This window comes from Lissotriton vulgaris, chromosome 9, assembly GCF_964263255.1.
Source record: "Lissotriton vulgaris chromosome 9, aLisVul1.2, whole genome shotgun sequence".
NCBI lineage: Eukaryota > Metazoa > Chordata > Amphibia > Caudata > Salamandridae > Lissotriton > Lissotriton vulgaris.
Window position 1 is genome coordinate 147,038,883 of NC_141697.1, and position 26,658 is coordinate 147,065,540.

Genomic DNA, 26,658 nt, shown 5'->3' on the forward strand with positions numbered 1-26,658 from the left:
GAAGGGGCACGCCGGAGGACATGGAGACCCTTCCACAAGACACTGTGTTAGTGAAAATACATGCCAGCTCTTGGGAGGTGCACATTTAGCCTTATCAATAACTCGTTTTGAATGAAATAAATTCACACATTTTGATATATTACATTTAATTACTAAATTAATGTGTACAATACACTATAATTAACCCTTAGTATGGGGTCTTCAAAAGGACAAAGAGGGAGCCACCTACTAGATAGATAGAGATAGGCAGTCAATTACTGGTTTAGGAGTATATACAATAAGGGTACAATGGGAATAGGTGGTCTTGCTCACCAAAGAAACCACTGTTATACAATCAGTGGGGGACATAAAGAATGGGCAGAGAGGCTCCTAATGAGAGGAAGGGTTAATTGGACTGTCCATCACCTGGGGGTCGAAACGTCGACATTTCTAACTATACCAACCTGTACTGGAATCTTTTGTCCGTATCTAGATAACTTGGAAAAAATAGGTTGAATCTTGTAATTGTGGAGCAAAAAGATGCAAATTAATTACAGCAAGGCATCTACCTAATTGTTTGTAAATATTGTGTATATTGGCACTCTAATTCCTTACTTTTCCTTATCTACTCACGAGTACTCTCCCAAGCACCCTATTTCTACTCCCCGTGGAGCAACTTCACTATAAATAGTGTATTGTACAAATTAATTTACTAAGGAAATTCAATACAAACATTTGTGAATTTATTTCATTCAAAACATGTGTTATTGACATTTTTCTTGGGTACAACTGATTTGTTTCACCGATGGCAACATCACACCCGATAACAGCAGCATACACTTTCACCAATCCACCAGACACCTACACTCTGTCTCACTCACACACATCCGCAAAAGCAAAACTGGAGGTGGTTCATTGTCCTACATCGCACCCAAGACATAGAACAACCTCCTTCAAAACATCAGAACCTCCTCCTTGCATCTTGAGTTCTGCAAGAAGCAGAACACCTCCCTATTCATATAAGCACTTAACCGCACACCTACACTCCTGTCCAAGTGTTTCAATGCACTTCTCGGGTGATTAGTGTGCTATACAAATCACTATAACGTAACATAACATATTGTTGTGGTAAATGAAGATATAAAGTAGATGGAAGCCAGGTAATTAATCCAAGCAGGATGTTTATTAGTTGGTTTCAATAAGATAAGTATTAGGTCCCACCAGGAGCTTGATGGATGTTGCTCAGCCCTCACTCACCAACTGACATTCTCCACACACACCAGGCACACACACATTCTATTCACTCTGACATCACGCACACCAATATTCCACGCAGACATCTCACTCATTCTGGCTGAGCAACCTAAAAGGAGATACATCTAGTTACAACACATATCAAGATGGATCTCCCTTCAAATGCACCTGTGCATGCCAGCATACGAATAAGGCAATGTCTTCTTCTGAATGTGTAACTGCTCCTCTGGAGGGTATGAATTCCCTGTTAATCGTGGAGCCCTGAGCACCCTTCTGTAAAACATAGCCACACCTCCTTCAAGGTAAATAATCTGTGAGTCCATTTTCGCAGGGGTCAGTTTTGTTCACCTCGGCCCTGGAAATGGCATTCATTTTTTTATTAGCCCATCAAAAACTGATTTTAGCTCATCACAGGTATGTCCTCCAGACCTGGACATGGCAATCGAGATGAGGCTTAGCTGGCTAGATGTATGCTAATAATAACCTTCTTTTCTTTGATGGTGTTTCTTCATGTTTCATCAAACTTGGTCTCTCCACTGCCTTGTCACGCTACATAGTGGACTAGAGGTCATCTGGACCAGCTGCACGTTCTCAATACAGCTTTCAGTACTTTTATATGTCGCTTCGTATTATGTACCACTTTCCACTGCTTGCATTTTAAATGAATGCCTGAGATGGCCTGAACCTTTGATGCTACCTTACAAGACTGCTCTTCAACTTGTTTCAAACTGGCCACTCCTTTGCAAGTGGTAAAAACCTACCTTCAGGCTCCCATTCAGGGGACTTCTAAAACAAGCATTTGCAATGCAATAGGTCTCGCCTTAGGAAAGTTGGAGCTATTGGTATGGTAAATGACAAATTTTTTATTTATGTGTTTTTTTTTTAAATAACGTAATTAATAGCTTTGTCATTTACAATGCCAATAGTTATAACTTTCACAAATGTGACACCTATAGCATTGGTAATGCAACATGTTTTGTATTTACGTGACTTACATGTGTTGATATTACAAAAAAAAATGGCTTTTATTTCTTTTGAATAATTAATACTTAAAAGTGATTCTAATTTATAATGGCAATAGCTTAAACTTTTGTAAATAACTTTTGTGAACATTATGTTTAGTGTATTTTATTGTGACGAAAATCCAAGAACAGAAGTGAAATATTAACATCTTTTTGTGACATTTGTAATAAAGCTTGAAACATTGAGAGAACATATTTGAACCAGTGATGCTGTGGTGGTGCTGAGTGATGCAGTGGTTGCGAGTGCACTGACAGCTGGTGGTGTGTGCCTGGCTAATGATGTGGTGGTGTCCCCGAGTGCTGTGGTGGTGTCCCCGAGTGCAGTGGTGGTGCCCCCATGTGAAGTGGTGGTGCACCTGAGTGGTGTCCCAGAGTGATGTGTTGGAGGTGTCCCAGAGTGATGTGTTGGAGGTGTCCCAGAGTGATGTGTTGGAGGTGTCCCAGAGAGATGTGTTGGAGGTGTCCCAGAGTGATGTGTTGGTGGTGCCCCAGAGTGATGTGTTGGTGGTGCCCCAGAGTGATGTGTTGGTGGTGCCCCAGAGTGATGTGTTGGTGGTGTCCCAGAGTGATGTGTTGGTGGTGTCCCAGCGTTATGTGGTGGTGCCCCTGAGTGATGTGGTAGAGTCCCTGAGTTATGTGGTAATGTCCCTGAGTGATGTGGTGGTGCCCCTGAGTGATGTGGTAATGTCCCTGAGTTATGTGGTAATGTCCCTGAGTTATGTGGTAATGTCCCTGAGTGATGTGGTAGTGTCCCTGAGTGATGTGATTGTGTCCCTGAGTTATGTGGTAATGTCCCTGAGTGATGTGGTGGTGCCCCTGAGTGATGTGGTGGTGTCCCTGAGTGATGTGAAGGTGCCCCTGAGTGATGTGGTAATGTCCCTGAGTTATGTGGTAATGTCCCTGAGTGATGTGGTGGTGTGGCCGAGTGATGTGGTGGTGTCCCAGAGTGATGTGGTGGTGTCCCAGAGTGATGTGGTGGTGTCCCAGAGGGATGTGGTAATGTCCCTGAGAGATGTGGTGGTGTGGCCGAGTGATGTGGTGGTGTCCCAGAGTGATGTGGTGGTGTCCCAGAGTGATGTGGTGGTGTCCCAGAGGGATGTGGTGGTGTTCCAGAGTGATGTGGTGGTGTTCCAGAGTGATGTGGTGGTGTTCCAGAGTGATGTGGTGGTGTTCCAGAGTGATGTGGTGGTGCCCCTGAGTGATGTGGTGGTATCCCGGAGTGATGTGGTGGTATCCCCGAGTGATGTGGCGGTGTCCCTGAGTGATGTGGTGGTGCCCCTGAGTGATGTGGTGGTGCCCCTGAGTGATGTGGTGGTGTCCCTGAGTGATGTGAAGGTGCTCCTGAGTGATGTGGTAATGTCCCTGAGTGATGTGGTGGTGTGCCTGAGTGATGTGGTGGTGTGCCTGAGTGATGTGGTGGTGTCCCAGAGTGATGTGGTGGTGTCCCAGAGTGATGTGGTGGTGTTCCAGAGTGATGTGGTGGTGTTCCAGAGTGATGTGGTGGTGCCCTAGAGTGATGTGGTGGTGCCCCTGAGTGATGTGGTGGTGCCCCTGAGTTATGTGGTGGTATCCCCGAGTGATGTGGTGGTATCCCCGAGTGATGTGGCGGTGTCCCTGAGTGATGTGGCGGTGTCCCTGAGTGATGTGGCGGTGTCCCTGAGTGATGTGGCGGTGTCCCTGAGTGATGTGGCGGTGTCCCAGAGTGATGTGGCGGTGTCCCAGAGTGATGTGGTGGTGTCCCTGAGTGATGTGGTGGTGTCCCTGAGTGATGTGGTGGTGTCCCCGAGTGATGTGGTGGTGTCCCCGAGTGATGTGGTGGTGTCCCCGAGTGATGTGGTGGCGCCCCCAAGTGATGTGGTGGTGCCCCCGAGTGAAATGAATATATATGAGTGTTTAATAGTCTGTGTATGTGGATGTCAATGCATGCCACGGCCTGCTAGTGCGTGTATACCCGCACGTCAGAAGGGGACTATACACGGATGGCTAATTGTACAGCCCTGGGCGTGTGTGGATGGACAATCATCACAGTGAAGATGTTTGTATGCAATCTAGGTGAGTAAGTCACTGCCCCCTTTCCTGGCAGTGCTTCCTGCTGACGGACCACTGGTCCTACTCTCACCTTGCCAGGGCTCCGGCTCGGTGCCACAGTACCGGCCCTCGTACCTGGAGTCCACCACCTGGAAGCTTTTGGTCCGCAGGTTCTCCAGCATCTCCCCGAAGCTCTTCACCAGCCGACCGTCCAGCGTGGCCTTGAACTGGGCGGGCTCGGGCCTGCTGGCCTCCGCAGTCACAGGGCTGGCCTCCGCAGTCACGGGGCGGCCCTCCCGCACCCAGTTCCGGAAGCCGCCGTTGAGCACCGACACCCGAAGGCCCGGAACATCCACCAGGCCCGCGGGGCGTAGAAGGAGCCCAAATGGTCGCCGTCGTAGACCACCACGTGCGTGCTGTTGCCCCCGCCCAGGCTGCCCACGTAGTTGCCGAACAGCTGCTCACTGGGCAGCATCACCTCGTAGATGTATTAAAGGCATGACAAAGTGGTTTGCTGACAGAAGCTGAGTCACTATAGTTGACAAGGGCCAAATTTAGAAACCTGCTCACTACTTTACCAAACTTGGAACACCTATACACACTTAATATGCAGCACTCCAGGCTGACCCTCGTGTGCCTTTAATTCACCACCGCAGCCCAGGAGTTTCTTCAAGTTCCCGCCGGGCCGGCGCGCTGCCTGCGACGACACGGAAGCGGTTGGGCAGCCGGCCAATCGCAGCGCGGCCCCAACCGGAAGTCCCGCCCCCATCGCGGCGCGAGAGAGAAGCCACTGTCCGAGGAGCCCCGAGGGCTCCTGATCGAGTCCCGGTCCCGAGATGGGGGACCGGGTGAAGAGCGGCCGGGCGCATGGAGAAGGCGGAGCTCTCATGTGGTGAGAGAGCCCCGCAAAGCGCAACCGCCGCCCGAGAGGCAGAACCGCCGCCGAGCAGCGCCAGAACAGGTGAGTGTGTTGAGGGAGAGGCGGGGTGAGTGGGGGTGGGGTGTGCGCGTGTGTCTGTTGTAGTGTGTCTGTGCGTGAGTGTGTCTGTCTGCGCGTGTGTCTGTTTAAGGGGGGGTGCGTGTGTGTGTGTGTATGCAGTGTGTGTATGTGCGCATGCGTGCGTGAGCCTTTCTTTAAGGGGGGGTGCATGTGTGTGTGTGTGTATGCAGTGTGTGTATGTGCGCATGCGTGCGGGAGCCTTTCTGTGCATGGGAATATCAGGGACGGCGACGTGCGCGCTCACGAGCTACAATCTCCGGCAGGAGAAGCTCGTGACAGTCTGCTGTCTACATTCCCCTGAAAGTGATTGCATAAGTTGTCTCGCCCTAGACGCAAAAGCTTCACTTTTGCTTCGTCTAGGCGAGACCTAAAAAGGTGGTCACTGACCAGAAGGTTAATGCAAGTGGCTCTCAACTTGCTGCACCTCCTTCAAAGTGAACCAAATGTACCAGCAATCTTTGCAGACTAACCTCACCCTGTTTTATACATTCACCCTCTTAGGTAGTCTGCACCACATATTTTGCCTCAACACGCAGCCTCAAGATTTATTAGAGATGAAAGTAAGTTTGACCATACTTCCCATAGAGCCCTGGACAATTATCCTTGAAGGCTCTCGCCCACCTCCCTGTACAAACCCCAACCAAGCAAATAACAACTATGAGGGTTGGATCAAGAAATCACTGGACACGATCCTCCCTTTACGGAAATCTGCTCCCAAGAGACTACACAAATCTGCTCCCTGGTTCTCAGATTCCCTGAGAGACATGAAACGCCTCTGCAGGAAAAAAGAGAGAGCCTGGAGAATAGACTTCCTCCCGGAAAATAAAAAACAATACAAAGAGGCCATTAAGGCCTACAGAAATGGGGTGAGAACAGCTCAGACCTCCTACTTCGCAGACCAAATAATGGCAGCAAAATCAAAACCCAAGGAAATCTTCCATCTGGTCAAAAAATGCATTACCGTCAATACTGCCCCCCCCAGCCCCGAAAACGTTAGAGCAATGTAATGAACTTGCAGACTTTTTCCACAATAAAGTCACTCAGATCTATTCTGCTTTCCCGGTAACAGCTAACAACTCAACTAATCAAAGCCCCCTGACTAATTCCCCCCTGCAAGGACAGCCTATGCTGGATCACTTTCCCCCACTAAACCTGGAGACACTGCAACAACTGGCAGGCCAAGTTAAATCTGGGTCCCCCCTCGACCCTGCCCCACCAGAAATATTGCTCCAGGCAGGCCAAGCCATCTTTCCAGTGGTGCTAGAGCTCCTTAACTCATCCATATCCTCCTGCACAGTACCAACTGGATTGAAGAGAGCCATGGTACGGGCTCTGCTAAAGAAACCCACCCTCAATCCAGAAGATCACTCTAGCTACCGTCCAATTTCATTACTTCCCTGGGTAAGTAAGGTGCTAGAGAAACACATAAACACCCAGTTGACACAATTTCTGGAAAGCCATGCACTCCTGGACCCATCCCAGACAGGTTTCAGGCCAAAACATGGTACTGAAACTGCTTTGCTGGCAGTTGTCGAAGAGTCTCGAAGGATACTGGATCCGGGGGGGATCAGTGGCAGTGATCCTCCTTGATCTAAGTGCAGCCTTCGACACTGTCAGCCATGCCACTCTGCTGAACCGTCTGCATAACATCGGTGTCGGAGGCGACGCACTAAAATGGCTGGAATCATTCCTGCATAATAGATCCTTCCAGATCTTCGATGGGGACACAACATCAGCCAGAAAACCCCTAGACTGTGGAGTACCACAGGGCTCCTCTCTGAGCCCTGCGCTCTTCAATGTCTATATGAAACCATTGGCTGGGCTCGTCGAACCGTCAGGCATAAAAATTGTATCATATGCTGACGATACCCAGCTAGTGGTTTCATTGACTCAGGAAAGCACCGGTCACACCTCAGGAAATCTGATGAACTGCCTAGAGGATATAAAAAAGTGGATGACAGACTCTTCATTAAAGTTGAATGGAGACAAAACGGAGCTCATGCTCCTAGGCTCTGCATCACCCACTTCACTCCCCTCCATGTGGCCTGGATGTTTGGGCACTCCTCCCACCCCCAAAGAGAGTGTAAAAAGCCTAGGAGTATGGCTGGATAAAAACCTCTCCTTCTCCACCCAGGCCACTAAATTATCCGCCATCTGTTTTGGCTTACTTAGAACACTAAGGAAGGTCCTCCCCCTCCTCCCAATGGAAGCCAAACAAGTGGCAGTTCAGGGCCTGATCCAGTCCCGGCAGGACTCAAATAACGCTCTGTATGTGGGGGCCCCAGAGCTGTCCATGCGAAAACTTCAGGTGGTCCAGAACTGCGCAGCCCGCGCGTTGTTACAGATTCCGAGGACGCAGTCTGCAAAACCCGCCCTGGTCGCCCTACACTGGCTCCCAGTAAAGCAGAGAGTGGCATTTAAGGCACTATGCATCGCCCATCGAGCTTTCTGGGGGTCAGGTCCAACGATCCTTAACAAACTGGTCACTCAATACCATCCTAACAGAACCCTCCGATCTACGGAAGCCTTTCTGGCCGTAGTCCCAAGAGTGCGGAGAGCCAGGACCGGAGGAAGGATGTTCTCCTTAAACGCCGCGAAGATGTGGAACACACTCCCGCTACAAATCAGGTCCAATCCCAACCTACTCTCATTCCGCAAGCAGCTGAAAACTTACTTGTTTGCCAGGTCCACCTAAAGCTCGTTTTCCGTCATTCCTCAGTTCTGTTTTTTATGCTTTAGCGCTTGGACGCCCATTGGGCATCAATCGCGCTCTACAAATCACAATACAATACAATACAATCATCAACACTTCTGAAACCCATATGCCTCCTACTCAAAGTCTGCTCTTTCAGAGCTGCCTCCATTATATTCAAGTATGTTTCAAAACAACAAGGGACCCCAAGTAAGTCAGCACAGGACCTCAGGGAGCAATTTTTTGAAACAACAATGGTCCCATGCAACACAGGATAAAGCATACAAATGAATACAGACACAATGGATTCTGTATTTAAGTGACTTGTCCAGCCGGACAGTGGTCAACAAGTATATTTACTTTATACACAAAATACAGAGAGAATATCCGTCGACAATCTCACTTTGTGGGGCACAAGCCTGTACCTCAATTAAACACAGACACTTTAGTACACTCAAAGTGAACAGGAAAGGGCTTTTAGGCAAAAAGCTTAAATTGTTCTTTAAATCATAGTGTGAACAGATATTCTAAGATGCGCCATTACATCAACATAGTACATGGTATACACACTGTATATGGCACATGAATTGGTCGACGGCGTTTCGATCCCACATTTAGTTCACAGGGATCATCATCAGGACATTTGATAAATGCCTAATAGTTACAAGCCTCTAAAACCTAAAAAGGAATTGTGGGGAAAGGAGAATTGCAAGAGATTATGAACTAAGCAATAGTAATTATTAATTCAAATTCAAACGTGAAGGTCGGTGCTTAAAGGGTGTATGTTAAAAACAAATTGATGCACAAACCAGAAGGATTACTGCCGTGATCGTGGGGAACGAGGGACTGTGTTAGGACTGTGTTAGGACACGTCAGTCCCTCGAACACGTGGCATTTATCATATGTCCTGATGATGATCCCTGTGAATTAAATGTGGGATCGAAACGCCATCGACCAATTCATGTGCCATATACAGTGTGTATACCATGTACTATGTTGATGCAATGGTGCATCTTAGAATATCTGTTCACACTATGCTTTAAAGAACAATTTAAGCTTTTTGCCTAAAAGCCCTTTCCTGTTCACTTTGAGTGTATTAAAGTGTCTGTGTTTAATTGAGGTACAGGCTTGTGCCCCACATCGTGAGATTGTCGAAGGATATTCTCTCTGTATTTTGTGTTATAAAGTAAATATACTTGTTGACCACTGTCCGGCTGGACAAGTCACTTAAATACAGAATCCATTGTGTCTGTTTTCATTTGTATGCTTTATCCTGTGTTGCATGGGACCATTGTTGTTTAAAAAAATCCATTATATTGAAGGCTCTAATAGGAAACAACTCTCATTGCCTGAAAGGTAAACACAGAAACTTCTGGCATGAAACAATATGCAGTGACAAAACCTCAACTCTATCTTGATCCCCTCTTTACTTCTCATAGTTGCAGCTGTTGGATAACTACCAGATCCTCCCTATTTCCACAGCTCTCAATGGAACTTAGTTTGTTTTGCTCTCACCCACACTTGCACCATTTTTAATTATTTCATAAGTTTTCTTCGTTGTATCACATCCGTTTACTCTACGTTAAGTAGTCTAACATCCATTTGGGTTGGGTCTGTGCGATAGAGAAATACAATTTTTCTGAAACTCTTTCCTTTGAGAGACAGTCCCATGTCACATAAGGGCTAAACCAAGGCCTACTGATACCCTTTTGAGAGAGGTTGTCATAAAACTCCATGCCCAAAAAGCTAAAAGTTTTAAGGTTTCAAGAAAAAGGAAGGGCGGTAGTTAAGCTGAGGTGCCAGGTGGTGGGTTTCTCCCTATCTCCCGTTTCTTAAGTTTGAGAACAAAAGAAGAAAATGGAAGGAAGAACACAGGCCCAGGAAGCGTTCATGGGAAAAATTGCAGCCAGCCAGTAGAAAGACTGCAATATATGGAAGTTTTTCAGTTCCAGGACGCTTTTTAGGGGATGTTTTGATGCTATTTCTGGCCTGAGGAATTTGTAAAAGAGGCAGAATAGAAAGCATTGACCTCTTTTAAGCACATAGATCCTGCCCAAAATTTGTATGATTATTTCTACTTTTGTATGTCTGTTCAAAACACTCAAAACTTTGTTGAGACCGGATGTTTACAATTGACACATTATTGCAGAATAAATGACGTCAAACAGTTTAAAAAAAATTATGTACTGGATACAATAAAAATGAAAAACTCCTAAAAACAATCTTTTGGGGGAATTTTCAACCCCACCACCCCTCTTGATTGATGTGGGTGCCTGACAGCTCACCAGTAATATGAAGTTCCACACTTTTGTTTTCTTGGTCCCCCCCAAAAAATGTCTGCCTTGAGGCTATGGAGACAATCAGCAGATTCAACCTTTTTGGGGGCAGTCTCTTTTGATTTTATCGTATAAGCATGGGTCCAAGTTAATGCAGACAATAAAAACACAAGCATAAGATCTTAACCAATACTCTGGCTTCCACGGGAAGCCAGAGGAGATATCTCAAAACGTCAGCCACTGGCTGGAAATCACACTCACCAACCAGGAGCGTCCTGGATGTACATTGCACGGTTTTCCACATCTACATATAATAGGTGTGGGACATGCAGCACCAAAAATAAAGTGGACTAGCCTAATGCACCCATGCATTAATTAAAGCATGTCCAGTCATCACTCTCTTGTTTCTCAGTTGAATCTTTAGCCAGTATTGTAACAAATCCTGAATTTTCTTCTGCCCATGCTCATAATAGTAAGAGGGAAACAACAAGTCCCAGACTGCACAGTGTTGTTGACTAAAAAAAGATTATTATGGGCGCAGTGTGGCCATGTGGCAGCTATGAACTAAGGTGGTGACAGAGTTCCCAGAAATGCTAAGTTTAGAAACTCGTGCAGACAATAGTTCACGTATGTCTGAGGAAAAAACACATTAAACGGATCAAAGTAAATGCAATTTTTATGAGCATAGGCTTTAGTTTGATAGATCTTTCTTGAGGTTCAGACCTGCTGGAGACTGAAACCATTCGAGGCCTTGCAATTAGAGGTGCCAAATAGACTGACTTGAAGCACCGCTTGTGCTTTCTTTCTTGTTCTCAGCAATGTACGGCACACAATCTGCCACTAATATGGCAGTCCAGGGTCTGGCTTTCTAAACGTGCACTGCAGACCAGAGTCTGTTTCGGTTGTATGGAGGCTTGGGGGGTCAATGTACTGATTCCCTCAGCTTTAATGAGTTGGGGTTCTTTTGGTGCGTGAGTCCACAAGTAGGAGGTATGAACCAAATTGCTTATGTGGCTCCTCAGCTGGGACAGGTGTCCACTGCCCGGTAGATGAGTGGTAAGTAGCTAATGGTAGCAAGAAATGCTGGGGCCTTTAATACCCAGCTATATGCACATTCAGGCTCTATGGGGTGTGTATTCAGAAGTCTGTCCTAATGTAATTTGGCATCTAGCTGTTGCTGGGTAGTGGTCTTTGTAGCATGTTGACCCCAGCTACATTACATAATGTGGCAGAGGAGTAATAGGCAGGCCCTTGGGTTCTCTTCTTTATGAATGTGTTTCACGGATCGCCTATGCCATCCCCGAGCACCCCAGGTCTCTGGGTGCCTCTCTGCGGTCGGATTGAGGGCAGATCTGCTAGAAGCGTGTCTGCTCCTGGGTAGAAATATGGGCGGTTTGGCTGAGGTCTGCAGTGCGGGCACCTGGGCTGTGCCGGACACCTATATTTAGCTTGATCACCTTTCGGGATTGGTGCTCAGGCTGCCGCCTTTGCTGAAGGTGTAAAATAAGACCGCTTGGTACATCAGAGAAGGCTGATGAGGTGGGAATGGAAAGATTACTTACAAGTAATTCTAAACATGTCAAGACCATGCCTTCCCATGCTTCCTTTGCTTGGTACTGGCAGGAAAAGCATCCTCAGTGGTAGGAAGTTACCCTGAGCGGATGAGGGCGGTCTTTAAATGTAAACCGAGTAAGTTACTTCAAGAGACTTGCCTGCTTCCTGGGTTAGCACTCACATTATGAGTAAAACCTCGGACGAGGAAGGCGTGGCGTTATTCAGATTATGGGTAATACACCATGCCAGAGCCATTCTCTTAGCATCAATGCTGATATACCACTCTCTATAAAAAATCTAGATCGAAGGGTACATTTGTAAACATGTTAGGAGGTGTGTAAATACGTGTGCAATTTCACCATATTAATAATGAAACGTGCTGTATTACAGGACCTTTGTGTTAATGCAAAAAGAAGTGAAAGAAACCAGTCTTTGTGAATGTGTAATATGGAAAGGAGGGAAGGGTATTTGCACGAGGATAAATACAGCACAGAGTAGTTTAACACCATATTTTCTGCTTTCACACAATAAAACGTTGAGAAAATACATTCCTTGTTTACGAACATGAAAAACAGAACTATATTTGAGTCAAACTAAGATTGTTGCATTTACTGTTGCATAAATACCAAACATAGTGGGAAATCAGTCTGCTCTATATTTTTAAAGGGTTATTCAAAGGCAAGGGTGTCATTTGGTATATAAATTACTCATCTTAAAAGATCTATATGCGATATATATGTTTTATTTGGTTTTACCACTCATTTATGCCTTACAAAATCCTTTTGTATTATGCCCAGGAGCAGCACCTTTTCATATAACACCATTTGTAGAAATGCTACAAATACATCACTTTGTGTTTGCATCAGAGCAAAGTTTCTGTAACACAGTGTGTGATGCGACTTCTTGTTTCACACATTCTCTGAGAGGTAGGAAAATAAAGATCCATTCCTTTGACTGGGAGTCCTTCCACAACCCATCATTCTGTGTAGTTTACCACTGGTGTCCTGCCTGCCTTTCCTTTAATAAATCACTGCGCAAGAGTTGGCGTAGCAGTTATTTTCTGGGAGCACGCTGTGTGTAGGCTTAACTTTTCTCAGACAGGCTGCTCTGCATTTTCAGCAGCGCCATGAGGTGTGCTGGGGGTTTCAATAAGAGGTAAAGTTTTTATCAGAATGCAGCGGGCGATCTCAATCTGTAAGAACCTGCTCTGGGTTTATTCAGTACAATGCGTAATGCAAAGTTTGTGTATGACTAGTGAATAAACGTAGCGCACTGTGCTGCCGCGTCACCAAGCCAAGAGGCCACTGCAGCTTGCACCAAAGAATAGCCCCTGCTAAGCTATCAATCATAGTAACGAAACAACTACTAACTATCACACTCCTACAAGTGTGCCAATTCAGACTATTTCAGGCCCCAAAACCTATAAGAATGGCTTTGGAAGCAAGTAATAGTCATTCAAATGTATATTTGTTTAATAATTAACTATTGTTGTGATCTCCTCCAAATTTGTCAGACAGCGCCACCTTGTGGCAGCTGTCACAAGCACCAGTGCTGAGAATTACGTGCCGGTGCCAAGAACCGGAATCCACTGACTCAAATTAAGCACTGTAGTGTGTTACGCTTGCGTGAGCCAGTTGACAGAATTAAAAGGTCTGTCCTGAGGTAAGGTGCCTCAGCGAGCAGACAGAGGTGAGAGGTCTATGAAAGGGTTAAATGAGAAAGCGAGCTGTGAAAGACCTTTCTTTGCAGCAAGCTGTGCTCTTTGGAAGGCCTGCCAGTGGGTGAAGTGCTGTTGGAGGGAAGGCTTGCCAATGGGTGAGTGGTCTCTCTGTTTATAACTGTATATTTGAGGGAAGCTTGAACTGCTGCAAACTGCACTGGTTCTCTGTGTCCAGCCTGCACCGGCTCTCCCTGAGAAGAAAGCTTGCCCTGCTGCTGCACTTACTTACCAGTTATAGGGAGGCAAAGGAAGCCAGCACTGATGCTGTCCAGGCGTCCTGGTTCCAGGCCTGCCGACTCACAAGGTGCCACTCAACATCGCCACTCTTCACACAGTCTCCTGGTGAAGCACCAGTAGCACACGGTGAACACAGGGTGAACTGGCACCCAACACAGAGTGGACCCAGCTCATGCTTGGAGGCTTCGAAAAGTTAAGTTCTATTCACGGTTTCAAAACCTCCCCAGGTCATGAGAGGGAACGTTTCGGGGCAAGTAGAGGTGACTGCCTTCACTAGTTAGGGACATAAGGAGCTGCCCTCGCACCACGGCTCCCCCAAAAATGTCTCTCTATAGCATGGGTACACACAAACATTTTCCCAGGGACCAAAAAGTATGGCCTGTGATTTGATCGAGGGCTGCATTCATGCCAGTTGGGTCTTGTTTGGACGGAGACTGGCAGTGAAATGGGTGTGGGGAAGCAAAGTATATAGATGGAGTGGCTGAGGTGCACAATATGAAACTAGAAAACCTGCCATTAATTCTGGCTTCTCACTTTACCACATTGTGTGATACCAGGCAATTGTTTTTTTGAGCCAGGTCACCTAGCAAGGGCAGTACAGAACTGAATAACACTCCTATGACTAAGGGTGGTGCACGATCACACTACAGCACTCCAGTGAGCCAAGTTGCCCACAAGGGCCCATGTGTCTTCATATAAAAATGGCCCATGCCCCACTCCCTGTTTGCCAAGCTTTGAACTCTCGAGGCTACAGTTCATAAGCCCTTGAACATAAAAAGAACCAGAGAACATGCACGTTTGTTCAGAGGCAGGGAAAAGGAAAAATAATCAATAAAAACATCATCTGGCCCACTTGATCATCTGAGTAGCCACCTACCAGGCCCCAATGCCCCTTGCTTTAGCACAGAGGTGCCCAAGGTTTGGTCCTTGATGGGCTGATGCTTGCCAGATGTCAAGATAACTTAGAACTACCTACATCAGAGTGTCTTGTGTGGAAGGGACAGATCTCTGCCAAATTGTAATGATAACCATAGGCTATGTAAATGAGCTTCATTTAGATTTATTTTACGTAAATACAGTCGTGGATACCCCGACAATCTGGTAATGATCGAGCCTTAAAGTACCTATGCAAGATGCCCATGATGTAAACTATTACCCTTTACATCCAACCTATGTACCTTTAGCCCTTGTGGATATCCTTAAAATGGGGCATGGTTCTTGTCTGCTAGGGTCGGTGTTGAACACCTCCTTGCTGTAGCAAGAAAAAAGGAGCCAAAACTACAAAATCCCGAGTAATGTGAAGCCCCAAAAACACATTGCTATCCAGGAGGCCTTTGTTTTTCTCTATATCACAAGGTAAGTTATCAATCAGAGAGGAAAATATCCGAGCACCACATCAGACAGACAGTTCTGTGTTCGGATGCTCCAAAGAACTGAAAACTAAAGACATGTTGAAGCCCAGCCAGTGAGTGATGGTCCAGTGCCCGCTTTCGCAGGACCTGCCTCCTTAGTAATTCCTCCAAACCTCTCGCTGGAGTGAGAAAACAGAGGGCACTGCTGGCACAGGCTCTGCAGCCTTCACGGAGGTACAGATGCCATCCTGATGGCTGCGCACAGCATTAACACGTGGTCGCCTCTGCCCACCATGTTGTCCCACGGTACTGCCTCCTCATCTAGATTGACTCTCAGGGTTGTGAAAGCAAAATGCGTTTACTGTCGGAGATGCCCCTGTGGGCTTGGGGCAGTAATGGAAAGGAGATGAATTGGTCTCCAAGCAGATTTCACAAGGATGCCTGCACTCCCTCCTTGCTCATGTCTTCATCACCCAGCGTCTCACTGGAAGGAGGCAGCAAATCAGCGGCAAAACCTAATAAATACTGCACCGGTGACAATATGAGCCTGCAGGGGGTCCCCACAGGTAACCTGGGGGTCGTAGCAGCTCTTCACGAGCAGTATGCATCCGTCTGCCAACGTGGCGGTATGAACACAGCACATGATGCAGGCTGTGGGCAGTTCCAGGAAAGGAAGCATCTCCAGCGGCCCTGCCAAACTGTGCACAGTTGTCACCATCTAAGGAGGGGACGGTGCTTCGTGCGGTGCACAGCCGGAGACACTTTAAATCCACTGCCTCCTCCTTCCAACTCCATAAAAACAAAGACATTGACGCTGCCGCCGATGTCCTTGGGCGATTTCAGACCCCATTATGGTTATCTGTTTCTTTTAAGCCTCAGGACAATTAGGAATAAACCTGCTCTCTGCAGGGATTTTCAGCTAATTGTGTGCACACCGCGTGATATCGGGTCCTCTTTGGGTGAACAAACACGTGGAGGGAGCGGATATGTGACGCGGAGGCAATATGTAAGCTGAAGGGTCTGCTCTGCTGGCACATCACGGATAGACCTGCGTGGCCCCTCCCAGCAGCACACATAATGCACGACTCTCCCGAGTATTGGGGCTTTAAGCAACATTCGGGGGGAGGAAATGGAGCTCGTGCTCCCTCATCCAGACTCATTCACTCACAATCCCTTTCATTCTGATGGTGTGACTGGTACCTCTTGTTACCCCGGGGTATGGGGCGGATTTGACCATGCACTCAACTCCTGACTCTGACACGCTGTTCTTTCTGTGCATACCATGTGCTGTTCCACAATCCTGGTGCCATCCTTAACAATGTGCCACCAACAGAGCCTGCAGCGTGCAACACAGGAAGTATTATGTAAATTCACGAAAGATGCCAACCTACAGCATGGAGAGAAGGAACGTCGCGCAGGCCTAAGCCGCATGAAGTGGTGGAGTTACCTTGTAATCTGTGGGCGGGCCCGGCAGGGGCTGTGCTCACCGAACCCCCTCTTCCCAGACATATCAGTTTATGTCCACATCTTGCTGACGTGGAACGTGCCTAACCCGTTCAATTGAGCCCCTCAGCCCCCCACAATCTCAAACCCCGCTTCCAAGATGCATATAACCCCTGTTTAGAGACAGCAGGCCGCAGTTTATTATATTTCCTAATATGACAACACAATGACTGTTTCCGCTCTTACAGGCAGAACTCAACCGACCTGGGCACCGGCTGAATATGATGTGCTCAGGGGGTACGGTTGCAGGCTCTAGGCTTCCCATGTGACAGCCCTTTCATGGGCGTGCAGTCTCTATCTGGGCTGCAAGTACCGTGCCTGCTTGGTGGCCACCCCCTGCACGCTTCGCCTCTCCTGGTGTCCCTGCAGTTAGGTATCCGCAGGCCCACGGGTACAGTAACCTTCTGTGCTTCTTACCTGCGACTTTCATGGGCCATTGTCCCTTGGCCTTTTCTCCACCTGGCCCGCAATTCTCTGGCCATCGTTGGCCAGTTCAAAGGTCCCTGGCTAATCTGGTGGCATGACTGTGGCCCCCTGGACCACCCTAGCGGTCTGCGCTTCTCCCACAGCCGGATCCCTCCAATCCCCAGGGGTCCGCTGCCTCTTCTACCGGTGGGAACCGGACTGTCGGATCGCTGCTTTGCGGTGCTTCTTGAACATACCCCGTAGACCAGTGATCCTCCGATGGCAATCTTCCAACCAAAGCCGTGCTAGGCGTGGGCAGTGTGGACAGTTGCGGGGAGCACCGCACTCAGCCCACCAACATGGGGCCCCCACACGATACCTTACAGCACAGCCGTTCTCTTGTGCCCCATCCTCATCTACTTGAGAGTAAGGTGTCTCATTACAATTGTGCCCCCACAGGGAGAAGGGGGAACCTCCTCTGAGCCTCGCTGCTATGGTGTAGGGCGATCTAGGGGGAAGGGAGGTCTCTCCTCTAGTCCCTAGTACAAGGGGACACATTCTGCAGGATTTATGATCTTTCCTCTTGTTGAAGAGGTGCAACAGTTGGTAGCACCCACATCCCCAGCGCCACACTCCTTCAACAGAGTGTGAGGAGAGGATGTGGCATAACGACTAGCGCAGTTACCTTGAAGCTGGGGAATCGGGCTTGAATCTCGGCAGGGACGCTCAACATCCTAAGATTCTGGGCAAATCACTTAATCTCCCCGCGCCTAGCAAAAAAATGTGTCCATGTGTAATGCAACTGGTGTTCATGTAAAGCGCTCTGATACCTTCGGGTCGAGTTTGTGCTACATAAATCTTTTAAAAAACAGATTTCCCCAAAAAGTGCCTGTGGCTCACTCATTCTATTTCTCCTTCCGAGGTCTCAGTTCACTTCATTTTGTCTTTATTTCGAATAAAATTCATAAAAGACAGCATACATAATATAATATTTAGAAACCTCTACAAACAAGCCCCCAAAATTAAAAAGAAGAATGTGTCTCAATCAACATACAATCATTTCATAATAATTAATTTAAAAGAGTTTTCGATTTCTTTGCACGAATCAGCCACACCCACCCCAAAAATTTGGCTACACAGATCACAGACATTTCAATACGTATGTCACGTAATTTCAACAGGGCTTCACGATTTCCCCCACAATTCAAGGTTTTGCAAATAGGTTTCAACCATTTCAATCGAGGCGATCGATATGCTGGGCATGCAAAAAACAGATGACCAATACTTTCTACCTGGTCAGGACAAAAAAAACATTTATTACTTGTTTTCTTCGCCCACTTTGCAGTAAAGGAATTGGTCGGCAAAGTGCCCACCCGAAACTGATGATACAGTTTACGGTCCAAGGTTTTGCAGATCAAGTCCCAATAGGGCTCAAGGGACGGTGTTACCTTTTGTGTTAGAAAAAGACTGGTTAAGCTGTTGTCTGACGAAAGAGTGACCAGTGCAGATTTCTTTGCAGCCCAGAACTGATCATTAAATTCTTGTTTGGATGGGAACCTAGAGCATTCAGGATATAACCAGAATTCGGGGAGGCCCATTGAATACAAAATTTGTTTTACTTCCCGGAGCCATGGAATTTTATGAGCACCCCACAATGATTTGACCTCGCCCAATTCATGAGCGAAGAGACTAAGCTCTGGGGTCGTCCAAAGGCGACGCCAGAGTGCTACGATACGATACTGCGCCATCTCATTCAGAGGTCTACAGCCTAGATCTAAAAGCAATGGTTTTATTGGTGATGATTGTGGAAGCCCCACCAGGTTCCGCAGAAACCTATTCTGTGCTGTGGTTAGTGCTGACAAGTCTTTGTAACCCCATATGTCCGCTCCATACAGGGTAGCAGCATTGGCCTTGGCCTCATAAATTTTTACCGCTGGTATGATGCGTTTGGTCAAGGTTTTTTTTTGTTCCTGCAATAAGCATCCTGTAAGGCGAACAAATTTAAGTTTTAAAACCTCCAACTGGGGGTTCCAGGTAAGTTGGTGATCAAGAGTCACGCCCAAATATGTCATGACCTTGACCTGTTCAATTGGGGCACCATTCAAAGAAACCGAACTTTTAATTGGTTTATTTTTGTTAAAAACCATGAATTTGGTTTTGTCGACATTGATCTGTAGGTCATTGTTTATACAAAACTCAGCAAATCTATTCAGGGCTACCTGTAACCCGCTCCGGGTTTTAGAAAGGAGCAGGGTGTCGTCGGCGAATATTAACATTGGATATTTTAATCCCCCCAGGGTAGGTGCATCTGTTTGCGTATCACTAAAGAATGCAACCACCTGGTTGATAAACAGGAGAAACAGGGTAGGGGCCAACATGCAGCCCTGGCGCACCCCTCGTTGGACTGGGAAGCTGTTGGTCACCTGACCCTGTCTCCCCCATCTTACCTGGGCAAAATTATCCTCATGTAAACGCCTGACTAGTTCTAAAAGTTCAGGTGGGAAACCCATGAGTCTGAGGGCTTCCCATAGTTTTGCCCTAGGGACCAAGTCGAAGGCCGACCTAAGATCAACAAAGGCGGCATAGATGACCCCACCGCCCAAGAAAACCACCTTCCAATACAGCATGGTAAGTCGGAACACCTGATCTAGGGTGCTGGTGCCTGATCTAAACCCTGCCTGCATGGGGGAGAGTATGTTATTCTGCTCGATCCACCCCTGTATTCTTGCTAGGGCCATTCTTGATACAACTTTTTGAATAGAGTCGATCAGGCTAATGGGGCGATAGTTGTTCGGTGATAATCGATCCCCTTTCTTATAAACTGGAAGTATCTCAGCACCTTTCCAGGATTGTGGTACCCTTGCCCCTGCTGCGATAGAGTTTGCTAGAGTTGTGATATAAGGAACCCACAGATCAAGGTTCAACTTAAAAAGGTCCGCTGGTATAGCATCTAAACCTGGGGCTTTACCAGACTGGACAGAACCTAGGGCATGTACAGTGTCTGAGGTGCAGAAAGTAAGCCTATCCCCATACGATGTTGGTGTTATCCCCACTGTGGGCTCAATTGCCAACTCCTGTTCAGTATTAGTATCTTTAAATTGGGCGGAGAAAAATTCCACCCAATCCATAGCGGAAACATGATTTACAGGGGTTTGGGAATCTGAATCCCTGCCCCATCTAATTATCTCCCAGAATTTTATTTGGTTAGACGACTCACAGGCTTTGAGGAGATCTAGCCAGAACGAATCGTCCCAATCCCTCTTAGCTTCCCAAAGGGTGTGTTTATAAAACTGTCTAGCTTTCCTGATATCAGGGGTTATTCTAGTTTTAACAGCTGCTATTAGTTTGCTGTGGGCTTCTCTGCAATTCTTATTATACCATCTTTTGTGTGGATTCACTTTCTGATTTTTAGATGGCCTAGTGAGAAGATTTTTGAGAGCCGCAAAACATTTCTCGTGGAGATCAATAGTAATGGACTCTACCCCGCCATTGGAAGATAGTGCAGTCATCCCATTTCTTGTGTCTAGGACCAACTCCTCTATTTGACAGATAAGCTCTGGGTCAGCTGTGACCCTTGACCATTTGACCCGTCTTCTGTTATCACACAGGACTATGTCTGATGTTATACAAGCTGTTTCTGTTTGGGGGACACCTAGTCCAGGAACCCTGAGCCCCAGGGAGAGAGGATTATGATCACTCTCTGGCCTGGTCTCTATTAACATATCTATTACGTGTGACCAGGATTCTATATTGACCAATATATAGTCGATGCGACTTGCACTAATCCCATTGTCAAAGGTTGGTTTCCCCAGCTTGTCAGACGGACTACGGCCATTCACTGCCCGAAGCCCCCACTCCAGGCAGAGCCCCAGCCAGTGGAGGGCAGCCTCCGTTCCCCTGACACCCTTAGTTATAGCTAACGGGGGGATATTCCAGGCGGTATCTTCATCAATCCCCACATCCTCAGCTAGACTCAGGATGGGTTCGAATGAGCAAATCAGATCACCAGCCACTAAGACAAGATGATCACTTTTATACTTATTCAGGAGGTGTTCCAGGTCATTAAGAATGAGGTCTCACTCTGTGTGACTTGATACAACTGCTCTAAGCCCTGAGAGTAAAGAAGGATGCCCCTGTGTGTAATGCCACATGCCAGTCAACAATGTATGGAATGGGATGAAGGTCAGGGTAATCACCAGCAGCTGAGATGAATTAAAGCATTTTATCCAGCATTTCTGTGCTATTTGCTGTGCTAAAAACAGGGCGTTTTGGAATCCCAACTGCGCACAAATTCTAATGAGATGTGAAGTGTTTGCAGGGGTAGTAAGCGGTGTATAAATAACATTTACAATGACAATAGCCTACAGTGTATGAGAGGACAGTTTCAGTTAATAGGTCTCCTGGGTCCAGGTAGCCTTGAGTCATACAAAAGACCTTCCCTGCCACATTAGGGAGAATCACACTCAGCCCCCCCAACTCTTAAGGACCCATCTGTTAGGTCAAGCACTCACAGCGTCAGAACACTACTTGCATCACAAGTTCTACGCGTGAGCAAGAAAACCCACAGACGTGCACGAACCACATTCACAAACACACAACACAACATCTCTCACTTCTCTTACAAGGAGACACCGCAACAGTAAACCTGACTCCAAGCAGAAGGGTAGAGCTAGAAACAGACAAAATATGAAACCGCTTCCCATGTAAACAGAACAATGGCACCAAAGGACACACCGGCAAAAGCTGTACTCTGGCATACAGCACTATTCATGAAAACTACACTTTGGTACACAACATTCAAAATGCTGTGCCACTTTCAAATCGCAGACTGGTTCATTCACTGCTCTTTACAGACAGTAGACAACCCACACACATCATATGAAAAACTGCATAAAGGCACTGAGCCGTCTGTACATTATACAATTTTAAGTAACATGCATAACCAGATACTCTTCTACAACCGAAACACTAACAGTGGGCACAAACAATCAACGAAAGAGAAAGACATGCATTTGTCACTACGCAATGTGAAAAGTATGGAGGGGACAGAGAACACGTCAGCACTAATGCAGGTTTCCGGAAGAGGAAAGAAGGGAAGGGTGAAGAATAGGACAACGCCAAGGGAGGAATTTCACAGCCTCAGAGAGGTCACGGGAATGGAGAAAATGGCAACATCAAGGCAGCCACTGCACTGCCTCAGAAAGATGGAGAGGGTGGATAACATGCCAACACTAATGCAGCCACTCCATTGCCTCAGAAAGATGGAAGGGTAGAGAACCAGCCAACAAAAAAGGCAGCCACTCCCCTGCCACAGAGGACTGAAGGATGGGGAAGAACATGCCAGTAGTAAAAGAGGTTCTCCACTACCACAAAAACAGGAAGGATGGAAATGGGAGAAGAACATGCCAACACCAAGGCGGCCACTCTACAGCCTCAGAGAGAGGAAAGATGCTGGAGTGGAGAACATGAGGACAACTAGGAAGATTCTCCACTTTTACTCCTGGCAAGTCTCTGTAGGGCATGGGATGCAGTAGAATAAGAACAGAGAGAAATGGAAAACCCTACCAAGAAAACTGGGAAGGGATACAGTGAAAAAGACCAGACGGTGAGACAGCGCAAATGGAAAGGACAAAGACCAGTCACGAGCAAGGCAGGGTTGTTGTTATCATGAAAGAGACCACTACAACAAGGGAGTTGTAAAAGTCATGAGTAGTACTTTGATTGTGTAAATACGTAGATACATCAGGATGCTAGTAATTCAGGTCCATAGAGTAGTTTACATTCATAGCTGTTACACTACGAATAGGTAAATAATACATATTGTTACTTAAATGTAACTTTGTTTGAATCATGTGTCATTTACGAATGACACATGCCCCACTATACCTTTTACTAGATGCAGCATTTGGTTGATGTAAACACTGAACAGAAAAACTGCAGTTCTCTCTATATTTTAGAATGATGCATTAGACACAATTCTTGTGAAATTCTACTCAACTCTGTGTGAATTGGCAATGAAAACCTCACTCATACAGAGACATTTGGTAAAGAGAAAGTAACTTCAGAATTGACCCATCAACAGTACATAATGCTCTCAAGTTCCGCCTCATTTGCAGACCACCCACAGTCAGTACTGAGTGAACTTACATGCAGTTGCGCGAAGCAAGGTCTCGATGTATGAAGTTTTTTGAGCTCAGGTACTCCATTCCACTTGAGATCTCAACCATGAACCTGATCAGTGTCTGGATGGGCACCGTCTGGAAGGGAAAAAAGTCACAACTGAGGAAGAGTTACAAAAGAAACTCCCAAAGAGAATCATTGTATTCTCCAAGACGTTATAAACCAGGTGTGTCCAACCTAGGTCTACTAGGGTGGGAACCATGTCAGCTTTTCAGACCAACATGACTTTGTAAATGAGTTCCATCTAGATTCATTCTATGTACATTTGTCTTATGAAGATGATATAACAATCTGGCATGAATGCGTCCATCCTGTACTTAAGTCGGGCACCCCTGTAAAAACAGTGCACCTATTCAAAATACAAGTGGGCTACCTATTTTTAAAGTTTGCTAAATGTACATGCAAACAGCATTATATTTTAATGCACAGATTTATGTCCTTCACATAAGAGAGTGCAGTTAAAAACAATTGTAGTGATGTGTTGAGTGAAGGGCAGAAAATAATCATCATCAGATTGATCAAGAGTCGCCTGCAGCTGACTAAATCGTCAGGGCTCACTTTAAAGCTGGCTGTTCTGACTGACACAGAGCCTCAAACTATTGCAGAAAACGGAGTTTGTGTTCTCTGGCATTGGTTTGAACAATACCTAAAGGATAATATATGTCTCTCTGTACAAAGAATTTTAATGACATTTATGCTTGGTCATCTACCGATCTGAGATAATACATGAATTAAAAAGAAAATAAGTCCTGTTTTCTTCCAGATTGTTAATACTGTAGTGCCAAGAAACAGGATATGAATCATGTTTTATTTTTCTGTCCAGGTCTCTTACATCTACAAAGAAAATTCCTTTGACCAGTCATTTCTAAATATTTATTTGGAACACACGAGGAAGCACTTTATTTATTGTTAAATCCACCTAAGGGGAATTCTGCTATTGCCTGCTGAAATTATTCTGATCTTTTCCTTTATTGCAATTAAGCTGCTAATATTTGTTGTAGATACGTTTAGCGATTATTGATTCATATTGATGTATTTAATTCTATGTAACATTTTGATCGTGTGTAATATTTATGTTTTTATAAGTCTTGCATTTGGTTTTAGGTATCTTCTGTGGAAGCACCTTTTTAGAAACAATAAATGAATATATTTCAATTTCATGGATATGTTTCAGTAAGAAATCCAATGTACAGACATAGGGTCCCTCAAAGGTTTACAAGGCAGACCCTGCAACATTTTGGTACTCATTCTACCAGTTTTTTCCACTCTGTAAATTAATGTCTATTCCACTGGAACGAACACTGAAAATGGTCAAAGCCCAATAGCTTATATGACTAATGCGTAGGAAGATAAAACTCTACAATTTTAAACAGAGGTGAAATTGACCAAGTAGGTCCAAGTAGGGCCACCATCATATACATTTTCAATAGTTCTCACCTCTTTGTATACTTGTAAAAGGGAGGACTTTTATTACAATGACACCTGAAACTACTCAGTTAATGTTGCTTTGTGGCTTCTCATTCCCCATTTAAAAGAGAAGCTAGAGGATCTACTTGACTAGCCCTCACTAGCCTGAATACACATGTAGAACTTAGATTAAGCTTTGCTGGAAGGAAATTAGGTGTTTACCAACACCAAGAACTTCCTCCAAAATGTATACAATGCAGCATTATAGGCAGTTGATGAGGGATATATATACCAGTCGTGTAAGAGCCCCTTTCTGAGTTACAAACACAAGCTGCAGGGGAGGGAACTAAAATTAAAGAGAGGGTCTTTAAGAACTGGAATAATCAGGGACTTTGGGACAATTAAGCTATTGGAAGATTTCACACAGTGAAGAAAGAATGTTCTAAATTAAACAGGAAGGAATAAAACACTGGAATGCTGGTGCTGAGGGCCTGTACCAGCCATAATGGCCATCTGCCAATCTTTAAAGGAGAACCCAGCCTGCAGTGCTTTAATTAAACGTTCCGAACAATTATAAACCAGCACCAATGTGTAAAAGATACATTTCTTTGCTTTTGCGCATGCCAAAAGAGAATGGAGGGAGATTACCTGAAATTACCCCAAAGCAATTTTTAATGGTCAAAAATAGGTCTTATTGCATAGTAACTCAGGCTGGGGGGTAATGGTCCTGTCAAAACTCACGAATTAATCATATAAAAATGTAACATGTTACATTATACACCTGGGAATACATTTTATACCGTAGAATGAGATGTGTTCGCTAAAATTATTACATAACCGACAATGCACTTGGATTAGTAATAAATGGATTCAGAAAACTAGTAAAAGGCTGTATTTTATCCTTTCTACTGATGATACTTTGACTTTCTGCCTGTTAATCACCTTTTATATAAATTAGTTCAGCCTGAAGAATTCTGTATGTCACTGTTAAATTGGTGAGTATATTTGTGTACTTAAGTTTGTTTAGGCTTTGGCTGATGGGGTAAATAAACAATAAAATATAGTTTGTATTTTGTAGAACAGGCTGATGTAACAGCTGAGACGAGAGTGACCACAACTCTCCAGGTCATTGGGGATACTGACTCCAGTTCTGACTGCTTCGCCTACAAACCACTGATCTCAAGTGTGTTCGTTAATGAGTTCAGTGGAAGCACAGTAAGGCTACAACACCGATAATGCATTAATCGCACAGGTCTACATCTTTTTATTAAATTAAATTCACCACAAATTATACACACCCCAGTAGGGTCACACATGTTTTTTTAATTCAAAAGGATTAGCACACCCATACTTAATACTATGCAATATCAATTTAGAACAGCTGAACCGACATGCCCCAGGGGAATCTCTGCAGCCCGGTATTCCAGGGAAGTAGAAGTGGGCAAGAAGGGAAAAATAGATAATTCGCCAAAAATGCAACCGATGATTAAAGACACCATGTTTTACTTGAAAAGGGGTGAGTCTTTAAGGGCTAAGGTTTGCATTTGTCTTTTGTTTGTGGTTATCTATGGCAATTAAAACAGATTCCACCACTAATGTCCTTGAACTTCTTGACTTTGCTCTTGGTTAGTTCCAACATGTGCAGAATCCCACTGAGTGACTGTATTTAAAATTAATGGAATCTATCCGATCGCTCTGGCCTTGAACCAACTACCCTGTGACTGCTAGTTCCCAAGAAGGTCATGCTTAAGTTTCCATATTTGGATCAAAGAACAAATCGGTCTTTCCTTTTTGAAAAGGAAATCTACTCAGACTTGAATCCTCAAGCTGAACTTTAGTGACAATTCATCCCTTTTACTTAACTCAGGCTGGTGGCAGATGTTTCGAAGTTTCAGCAGTGAAACTACAGTTTCCGGCAACCAAAGAATTCCACTCTGCTTAACCTCAATAGAAATAAAAGAACTTTTTTTGCATAAAAGCATACATACTGTATACCTCATAGGTGTGCATGGTAGTCTCCGATGTTCTGAATCCATACCTGATTTTCAG

At 45.6% G+C, this 26,658-nt stretch overlaps 1 protein-coding gene across 1 annotated transcript in view; it reads right to left on the bottom strand.

The window, feature by feature from the left end:
* Window positions 1–26,658, bottom strand: part of TYRO3 (TYRO3 protein tyrosine kinase) — a 456,471-nt gene that overhangs the window by 39,359 nt on the left and 390,454 nt on the right. The window contains exon 16 of the mRNA XM_086937235.1: window positions 23,170–23,279. Within this exon, the coding sequence (XP_086793361.1) occupies window positions 23,170–23,279 (110 nt within the window). The remainder of the gene's footprint in view (window positions 1–23,169; window positions 23,280–26,658) is intronic.